The 10,689-nt window shown below is 34.0% G+C and overlaps 1 protein-coding gene across 1 annotated transcript; it reads right to left on the bottom strand.

Moving 5' to 3' along the window:
- Positions 1-261: 261 nt before the first annotated feature.
- On the bottom strand, positions 262-3,128 carry LOC145043332 (transcription factor bHLH49-like). The gene is made up of 6 exons (XM_078991961.1): positions 2,743-3,128; positions 2,351-2,443; positions 2,195-2,260; positions 1,977-2,042; positions 1,476-1,748; positions 262-529 (listed from the first exon to the last, which is right to left on the bottom strand). Exons 1-6 carry the CDS (start codon positions 2,965-2,967, stop codon positions 479-481), a joined length of 774 nt encoding a protein of 257 aa, XP_078848087.1. The 5' UTR covers positions 2,968-3,128; the 3' UTR covers positions 262-478.
- Positions 3,129-10,689: the final 7,561 nt, after the last annotated feature.

Here is a 10,689-nt window from a genome sequence, read left to right as displayed (position 1 = left end):
TGATGGATTGACTATATGATCGGGATAAGATCTTGCAATCAAAATCGGGAAACTAAGGTCCCAAATATTGTTTCAGAATTTATTCTAATGTGATGTAATCACTTTTCGTTTGTAGGATATTAAGCTCTTAAGATGAATAACACAATCTTAACAACCGTACTAAAATCGATCGAATATTTCAAAATAACAAACAAAAACCTATTTGGATCAATTATGGTCGCTATTCATTCTCGACATAATTGTTAGTTAAATTACAAATCATTAAATAAAAAGTACGTTTTCATTTCGGGCAATTAAGCTAAGATATGAACCACTACATCAAGATTCAATGACCAAAAGAGGTCACATCCAAACATTTCTTCTCTATTTTTCCGTTTGGAACTTAAATGGTTGTAATAGTTATTATACTACATAAAACCAGGGAACATTCTGATATATTTATATACTCCTCCAATCTAGATGCAATAAGTGATAAGGGTCACAAGGACACGCCAGGCGAAGGCATTTTTCCACCATTGTGACCTATTTCCTGGTAGAATAAAAATTGTGTCATGGGAGATAATATTTTTAAAATATCTTATTTTGGGTTTATATTTATTGTATCAATTCGATAAAAAGTGGGACTATTAATTACCAAACTTTTTACTAGAGTTTGATGGAACCCTAGTTTACTAACCGGTTAAGGTTCTAATATATTTTAGAGTAACTTACACGAATGATCCCTATTGTTTTAGGTAATTTATACGTTTGATTCCTAATTTACTTTTTTTAACTTGGAAGGTACCTACTATTTGTTTTTGTTACACGCTTGGTCCCTACATTTTGTTTTTGTTACGCGTTTAGTTCTTGTCTTATTTAAAAATACTATTTTTTAAATAGAGAAAAATGATGAGGTATATAAGATAAGATGAGAAAGGTGAGGTTGGAAGTATGTTTATTTAAATAAATTAAAAAATAACAAAATAGTATTTTTAGGTAATATAAGGACCATTCGTGTAATTTACACTATATTTTATAGTATGTTGGGAAATGGGACCCACACCACCGGATTATACAAGTGGGAATAAGAGGTTTGTGTAAAACAAAATGACCTTGGACATTTATGACAAGATAAACATCAATTTCGCTTCTTTTTTTTTTTAGCAAAATTACATTGAATTACATAATTCATTAAAAAAAATGTGTTTTTTTGGTCAAATGAATAAAAAAGGATGCAACATCGCAAAAAACTGAAAATTTGCATTTCATAAAAGAAATACATTCGGAAATTCCATTTTAAAACATGTGTGGTTACTTTGTGATATTTGTAAAACATGGTTATCATGTGGATTCACCCCTCCTATTTTATTTTTGTTTGTGATTAACCCTTAAAACAAACTATTTAAATATCAAATATGATCCAATAAATATAACCCCAAATTAGGAAAAACCCTAAACAATCACATTAACTTCCACATATTAGTCATTTAGTTTACCTTCATATTCGTAAACCCATAGTGATTCTCATTTGTGAGTTCCGAACCAAAAACAATTTCTGGTTTCATGATGTTTGTTAATGTAGGCATCCCAATATGGTTAGGAATATCAAATTCCCTTCGAATTGAGAAATCTTGATTTTGGGTGAATGTAGCTCCAATTTCACTTGGATTTGGTAATCTCAATCCCTCATTGTATATCATTCCCCTTTGCATTTCTTGTTCTTGTGAATATATAGGTGGCAAGCCAAACCCGTTTCTCATAGTCAACGTCTGCAAGATTTAATCCAAACAGTTATTTTTCCAGTAACCTCTGACCGTGTCTTGTCATGTTCCTTATCATGAGAAATGTAAATCAAGTATATCATACAGACCCAAATCCACCACATTCTACAGGTATAGGGGCAAAAAAGACATTTTCCTAGTTTGATTGGGATTTACAAAATCTGTTTTTGACACATTTAAGCTTTTGTATTTAGAGTTATCAGAAGAAATATATACCTGTACTTTGAGTTGAAGCTGCTTGAGATATTCAATGGCTTCATCGAGCATTGATGCCTTATCAGTCTATGGTACAAAAGAAGATATAAAATTTAAATAGCTATAAACCAGAGTTAAGGCATGTACATGACCAAAAAGTTTCTATTTTTTACATCTTCTCTTGTCATGAGTGAGTGAGAAATCATTAGAAATTTGATGAGGTTATGAAGTTTTCATACCTTGTTAGAATTTGGAACCAAGGTCTGCAAAGCTTTCAGTTTCTCGTTAATTCTACTCCTCCTTCTCTGAAAAAGGTATTTTTCATATGTATATCGGTATACATTCAAGGGAGAAAGAAGTTCAAAATTCAATGATATTGAGAATGGAAGACAAACCTTCTCAGACAGATTATGAATCTCTGCTGCTCTTGTCCTTTTTGAGGAACGTGGAGGGTTTGAATTTTGACGCCCCTCGGACTGTTTTTGTACCTTTAGATCGCAGTAAGGTATGGATGAGTTATACAGAAACATCAACAAGGAAAAGAAAAAAGAAGAATGGAAGATAAAGTAAAAAAAAAAAAGAACGAATCTTTCGAAAATCCAGAAACATTCGAACTATAACCAAAATCGGAAGAAGAAGAAGCTAAAAATCGAAGTATATCCTTTCAATTTCAGTAACACAGGGATCATAGAGGACACGATTCACCACCGATTACAAGTGAAAACGAAAATCGTACCTGAAATCCTATATCAAATCCAGCCACATCGATTGTCGGAGAAAAGTTTACCTGATTCGCCTCCGATGAATAAAAAGAGCTGAGATCAGAAATCCGGTTGTCAGAATCTAGAAAATCGGTAGGAAACGACGGCGGCGAAGGGAGCAACTGCTCATACTTTCCCTTAGTTGACGGATTGTTGAGGAAAGTTTGGAGGAAAGACGACATATCTTCGGATTCAAGTGAAGAAGAAGAGGAAAAAGAGCGATCGTTGTTGGTTCCGTATAGATCCGCCATTAATTAACACCAGCAACAACCCACGCTCGAGTAATGATTGCAAAGGAAACGTACAGAGAAATGCAAAGGATGATGAGATTTGTGACAATGAGAATTTCCTGTTTCTGCAAAATTGAACTTTGAATTGTTTCTTGCGTGTTTGTTCTTGATTTGTGTGTGTTTGTACTTCAGTACTCGCGTCTGTGAAAATGGGGTTTTATAAGGCTTTAGAGTTTAGAGGGAGATTAGATAGGGGTTTTAACCAACTTGATTCCCTTCTCCCGCCTTAATTGTTTTCTATTTATTTATAGGTCCTTAAGGTTTCCCAATTATCATATTTGTTCCCTCGTTTATATAAAAATAAAATGTATTACATTTAATTAAAAAAAGAATGAGTTTTTATTCATATCAAGAAAAGAAAATCGAATGGTCTATTTTGATACGGAAGGAAAGCAACGCACAAAGTGTTTACACAAGATATAGGAAGAAAAAACTTATGATATTATCTTATAAAATTCATTTATAAGGATGGTTCTATTTTGATATATAACTAGATTATGATCCGCGTTAAATGCGGGGAACGTATAAAGAAAATATAATTGTGTATAGATATTGCAAAATAATTATAAAAAAATCAAGGTTATTGGTATTATTGAAATGTATAGAAAATATACTGAAGTTGGTAAATATATATAATCGTTGAAGGAAGTCTTTGTAGACAATATTTTTTGTTTTATTAGTTGAACAATATCGATCGTCACAAAGTACTTTCAAACCTTTTTTACTTGTGACATCGTAAACAACTATATATTGCTAACCATGCGTGAAAACGGGTCTACGCAAGTATAATCCAACATTGATAATGTACTTTCAAAATAAATTGTTATTTCATGGTTATATTGCAAAAGATAATTGTTTATTTCAAAAAATAACAACTTATTTATGTTTATTCGAAAGGAACCACATAAACCCCCCACAATACTAATTCAATATAAAGAAACTTTAACAAATAAATATAAAAACGGTTATGTTTGATCGATTTAGATATTGCTCGTGGCTCGTTGAAAATGTCAAAATACATAATTGGCACACAACTTACTTGTTATTATGAGACGAATTAAGCAATTTAAACACATGATAGCTTTTATTTTTTTTATTTTATGATAATGATAAAATATTGGAAAATGAATGCTTATTTCAAGACATATGCGAGATTTGAGTAAGGTCGACGGTCTTAACTGTTGAGTATTTATATCTTTTACATATAGCTATTAAATGGTTATTTAAGATGAATTGAAAGTTCATTGCTATTTCTTACCGATTTAGAAGTATATTTCGACCATTTTTGCATCAAATAAAAAACATATAGGTTCTTTTAGTATTACTATAATCTTACTTTCATATAAAATTACTTTTTTCACATGAGACAAAACTCGGTGTTTTCTAGCATTATTATCATCCTATATTAAACGTTCTTGATAGTTTTGAAAAGTGCGTTGCAATTTTTCATTTCTTTTTGAAATCGTTGTTATTTCTTGTTGCTTTTAGAAATAAGTTTTAGACTACTTTTTTGTATCAGACCAAATTTGAAGGTTATTTATTCATTATTTCCATCGTATATGTTCCATTTCTTTTTTATTATTTGAATATAATTTTTGTAGTTCAAAAACGACACGAATATAAAAATACTGATTATATATTAACCGACTCTATATAATGTATAATTAAAAATCAAGAAACTATAATCATAATTTATTGATGTTAGTTAAAAGGTAATTTATTTGGGAATGATGTTAGTTTTTGGTTATTTATTTGGGAAATATAATATGTATTCTCCATTACAAATGCTTATCTATCAAATTTAACATTTGTTACTTTATAAATTTATTTTGGTTTGATATAGCCATGATCATCCCATATTTAATACATTGCACCTTTACTACATACTTACATTAATTAAATCAAGATTTAACATTTTTTAAAAAAACAAATATAAACAAGAAACTATTGAATTACTATTAAACTCAATGGATATGCTAAAAGATACATGAGAGATGAGACTTGTCTTTTGTGAGATCAATAATACCAAATTGGATAACTTTTTGCAAAATAATTAAAAATATATAATATCATTATTTAATTCATAACCTGTTATATGCCAACAAAACTGAAAATTTTAGCCAAAACTCTTTTACATGCCATCAGAGATGAAAAAAGATCCTTTAAAGTTAGATGAGGGTATTAATTTAAAAAATCTTCTTTCACTTTTGAGTAAATTACACGAATCGTCCCTCATGTAGGTGCCAAAATGCACGTTTAGTCCCTATTTTCAAAAATTAACTCGGATCGTCCCTCGTATTGTTAAAAATTGCACGGTACATCCCTCGTTAGTTTAAATTTGCACGTTTCATCCCTTTTCATACATAAAAAGACTATAATACCATTTTTCTTTTCTTTTTCATTTATTTTGAACATTTTCAATTATTAAAATTATTTTAATTATTTGCCCTGATTATTTTTAATTACAAAAAATTATTTTGGTTATTTTTCTATTTTGTGGAATAAGAACTGACCACCACCACCACGGTAATGTACGTCACCACCACAAAATAGAGCACCACCACCACTTCTCACCGGAAAATGTGGCACCACCGCTACCCTCACTTCACCCAACCCACTCCTTCGTTATTGTTAACATGTTTCACTAAAAATAACTACAAACCACCACCTCATTCACCAAACCAACAACATATACTCAAACCACCATCGAACCCAGCACATTTACTGTTAACACCACCACCATCCTCTATCGGAAAACCCACTTGAAAAACAGGAAAAATAATTAGGGTAAATTAGGAAGTAAGAGTCAAGGAGATGGAAAATCTGATTTGATACAAGAATGATTGAAAGCAAACGATTTAGGGTTCTTAAATTGAAAGCAAACCTGATTCACTGAACCTGCAAATCTGATTCATTACAGAAGGAGATGGCAAGAGGGGGTTGTAAGTCTGCACTTCGTTCGATCGATGAACCACGATCGCCAACTATGAGTCGCCATCGTCACTGGCACGCTACCGTCGTTGCATCATCTTGGGTTTACATCATTGTGTTATCGGAGAGGAGGACTGTCACTGGAGACGATTTGGGTTCGATTCGACGTGCTTCTTCGATCTCAATGTCCCTCTTATCCGATCTTGCGTGATGGACTTGTACCTGGTTCGATGAGGACAGAAGGAAAAAGGGAAAATGGAAGACGGATGGTGGGTTGAGCTGTGGTGGGTAATGATTTGATAGCATCGCTGGAGTGGTCGAAGAGGCGGAGATGTCCTGAAGTCGTCGAAGCCGGTGATGATACTGGTGAAGGTGGGGATAACTAAAGAAGAAATGGTGGAAGAGGACGGCGTTCTTAGGGTTTAAGGATCTTTATTTAATATATTTGATAAAAGGAAATAAATAATTATTTTCATAATAAACAAATCAATAAATTATTAGTAAATAAAAAATAAATCAAAAAAGAAATAAATAAGGGTAAAATTGTGTTTTTATGTATCGAGGGATAAAGCGTGTAAGTTTTAAAGTAACAAGGGACGGTCCGAGTTAATTTTTGAAAATAAGGACCGGACGTGTATTTTTGCATATGCACGAGGGACGATTCGTGTAATTTACTCTTCACTTTTTGTTGGATGTATTTTTTGTGACAGGAACAATTATCACTCCAAACATAATCAGTAAAAACTATCATAGCCAAATCATAGACTGCTTAATCAACAAAATAGAATACAACAGTAGTATATGGTAATCCACTTAGAACATCTTTTTCTAAAAGATCAAGAAATTGATAATTTATGAGAATCTTATCACGCTGATAAAAGTCATAACAAAGTACAATAGATTGAATCGATAGCTTACAATAATAATAATAAAATGAAGCCCTATCAGCGATAGAAAAACCTAAGATGAGAAAAAAAAAACACGTAACACTACGAAGTTGCAAACATCAAAAATACATGATGCTAAAAATCTAGAAAAAAAAACAAAATTTATACCTAGTTGTGAGGTGAGCGTAGAGAACTTGTGACAGATTCTTTGACGATAAAACTGCAAATTTGGTCATTGTGGTTTTTAAAAAACCTTTGGATGGGGTCCAAAAAGTTTCCAACTTGCATGGAATGTCCAAAATCAAGGTTTTTCTGGGTTTTTGGTCCAAAAAAACTTAAAAAGACGATTATGCTCTTTTTTGTATTTTTTATAATGATTCTAATGTTGTTTTAATTAAAAAATAAAGAAAAAAGAAAACAAGTATCCCCACCCCACCCTCTCTCTTTGTCTCTCTCGCTTCGTCTCTCTCTCTCTCTCTCTCTCTCTCTCTCTCTCTTTCTCTTTCTCTCTCTATGGATCACTAAATTTCTTTTTCTTCACAATTAATATGGAAATAAAGTATAATTAAGATTGTTCTGAAGTGTAATTCGTTCTTCAACTGGATCAAAATCAATTGTCGGTCCATTGAAGAAGGTTTGGAAAAAAGAAAAAAAAAATACGATACCCACTTCTTCTTCTTGATAATATCATAGGTGGAAATCAAAATCAAACCTACAACAAATCAAAATCAAACCTCACCATCCCATTGGTCAATATAACCACCAAAAATTTGTTGGCTCCACCTCGAGGTTCTTACCCAGCTGCTCCAAGCCTTTGAGGTGTTGATTTATAGTCCTAATCTGAACTGAAACAAAAGTTCATACGGAGGTTGTCGATCAGAGAGGAGAGATTCAGAAGGTGCTTGAAATTAAAGTGGATCGAATTTATAGATAAAACGAGCTCATATTTATTCTCTCTGTACCACCGGCGGCAACGCCTTGCGAGAGAAGATGAATACCACTGGTCGTCGGAGCTCTCAATACACTCAGATGCAGGTTTGAGGGCATAGATTTATGCCACACATTGTCCCCACGACCTTCGACGAGCACCTTTGATCGCGTTTTGTAACGAACACCCATTTCAGATGGAGAACAAGATGAGATAGGGATAGGAAGAAAGTGGAGAAGATTAGAGTTGGAGTTTTGGGTGTCGGAAATGCAAATGTGCAGTGGTGGATGAAGAGGGGTATAACGAAGATGAAATGCATCGATTAAGATGGAGTAAAAGTTCCGAAAGTAGGGTTATTGATGGCTCCGGTGGTTTCGGTGGCAGCGAGAATGAATCCACAGGTGGTTCATGTGACAACCCAAGTTGTCCCGTTACATTTCTCCGTTACCGTTAACGGAATTTTCCACTGTTCAAAAATTCTGTTAATAAGAAGCCGTCAAATTTAATAAACATTTCAATTGTGTATGTTTATATGCCGTTAATTCGTGATAAAATGAAATAAAAACACAGGACACATATTTCCATTTATTTGGAAAATGTCAAGTTTTATTATTACAACCACTAAATCGGGTGCGACCAAAAGCCCCGTTTAACGGCAGTATCGGGTAGAATTCCACTGTGCCCCGACTCAAAACCCTATATAAGGGTGAGTGGAGTCTATTGAAGACTTTTTACACTCTCTCTCTAGACCCGTTTTCACCCCAAAACCACAACCAAACGCTTCCAAATTGTGAGTCCGCCTACCCTAGCATATTCTAAACATATTGATTTGTGTTTATAGCCCAAAAATCGGACTTAGAAGCTATGAAAAAGGATTTTACGGCCTAAGAACCTCCTTAGGCCGTAAACACCCAAAACAAGGCCAAAATGACCCAAACTTGTCCTTAATGGCTTGGAAATAAATTGAGGTATTAGCCTAGGAGTGTTTAAACATTAAAACTCATGGATTTGGGGGTTAAAAGAGAGTTTACGGCCTAAGCACAAGCTTAGGCCGTAAACACCTCAAAATCATGTTAAAAGGTCCCAAATGCACTCCAAACTCATCCTAGGGCTTCATACATAATTTAGGGACTTGGTATTTGGGTTTAGATCAGTTAAACACATCAAAATGAAGGATAAAAAGGAGTTTATGGCCCAAGTCTATTCCAAGGCCGTAAACTCCCCAAACATGCCCAAAATGTTGGTTTTTGTCCCCCAAATGGCCTTAGACTATTTCTATAAAATGCTAGAAAGGATTTAAGGACTTAAACACATGAAATAGAGGGGTAAAAAGGAGTTTACGGCCCAAGAAATTGTCTAGGCCGTAAACTCCCCAAAACACACTCAAATGGTAGTTTTAATCCCCCAAAATGGCATCACACTTCATTAGAAATCACTAGGAAGGCATTAGGGGATTTAAACTTCCCAAAACTCTAAGGATTAGAGTTTACGGCCGTAAACTCCTTTGGGAGTAGTTCCTTGGCCGTAAACTCATAGATCAAGCCCTTAGAAGCCTCAAATCCACTCATGCCTTTTATGAAAAGTCCTTAGAAAAATCCCATGAGCAAGCTAGAAGCATTAAAAACCCAAGAATATGACCTTGGGAGTTTACGGGCGTAAAATCCCTTGGGTTAGGCCGTAAACTCCAAAATGGTCCATATTAATGCTTTAAACCCATTCACACACTTGATATTTGAGTTTAGCAAAGTTCCACAACTGATAGGAGGCCCTTAGCACCCTTAAACGCTACCCGGGACCCCAAACACTTAGCCAAAAGTGTTTTCCGCTCCTTTGAGCGCGTATATTTGTGTAATTAGCATTAAACATACTAATTGTATGTGAACATATGTTATCATATGTTAAATAGGCCATTGAGTGTGTTCGAGTCCTTACGTGGCACCGAACGCCCAAACAGCACTCTCGTCGGACCTACTTACAGCAGGTGAGTTCATACCCCTGAATGAACCTTTTAAATGCTTTTAAATGTTTTATAGGGGGGGATTACAAGTTAAACATGCCAGTTATCATGTCAATCGCATATGATTGATAACCCGCATGCACAAGATTTTACCACTTTACACTGTTTTACCGAGTGGGACACTAACATGACTTTTACCTGTTTCATAACTTTTACTTATACTGATTTATTCAAATTAATTCTAAATTGGTTTATGAAAGATCCTCTAAGGTTTTAAACGTAATTTACAAAGGAATACAACTTGTGATTTTCTCGGTACATAAAGGCTTTTCATTAAAGATTTCCCTTTTTGACGTATACTGTTACTTATTAAATACTGCTGCTTCACTTACACTTATTTTATACTCTGACTCGGTAACACTTTCACTTGTACCTATACTCACTTATACTTGATGATTCTTATGCTTATTCACGCTCTTACTTAGTGGTATGATTCCTTCTTCACTTATACTTGATAACGAATCTACTTCACTTATACTTGACACGCTTTTGCTTCACTTATTATCGCCTCTACTCCGTGATACGCTTATACTTGTTCGACACTTTTACTTCACTTGCGACCGCTCCTACTTCACTCGTTAGACACTCCTACTTCACAAGAATCACTTATACTTGATACACTTATACTTTATGATGTTGTTATTCCACACGGTATGAATTCACACCACAATGATATGTCTTCAATTATTACACACTCAGCCGTAGTTAGATGTACATCTGTGCTTATATAGATACATATAAGTAACGATTGAAAGACTTAGGAAGGCTCATCCGCCCTATTTCCTTTTCTTCGTTGAGATGTGGTCTGGTGGGATCGAGTGGCCGTCCGAAAGTCGTTTGGTTCATTAGTTATATACTATGTATATGAGTATGGACATACAAGAAATTCTCTAGTCAAGTCAGTTGAGAGTCTCTACCTC

This window comes from Lactuca saligna, chromosome 4, assembly GCF_052625555.1.
Source record: "Lactuca saligna cultivar CGN05327 chromosome 4, ASM5262555v1, whole genome shotgun sequence".
Taxonomy (NCBI): domain Eukaryota; kingdom Viridiplantae; phylum Streptophyta; class Magnoliopsida; order Asterales; family Asteraceae; genus Lactuca; species Lactuca saligna.
This window is presented reverse-complemented; position numbering and strand designations above follow the sequence as displayed.

What these genes read in the sequence shown, in the direction of transcription:
- LOC145043332 (XM_078991961.1), bottom strand. Translation starts at nt 2,967, where the DNA reads ATGGCGGATCTATACGGAACCAACAACGATCGCTCTTTTTCCTCTTCT. An exon ending in ATTCATCGGAGGCGAATCAG is followed by an intron (nt 2,444 to 2,742) that starts GTAAACTTTTCT and finishes TGCGATCTAAAG; the next exon opens with GTACAAAAACAGTCCGAGGG. An exon ending in TGGTTCCAAATTCTAACAAG is followed by an intron (nt 2,043 to 2,194) that starts GTATGAAAACTT and finishes TTTGTACCATAG; the next exon opens with ACTGATAAGGCATCAATGCT.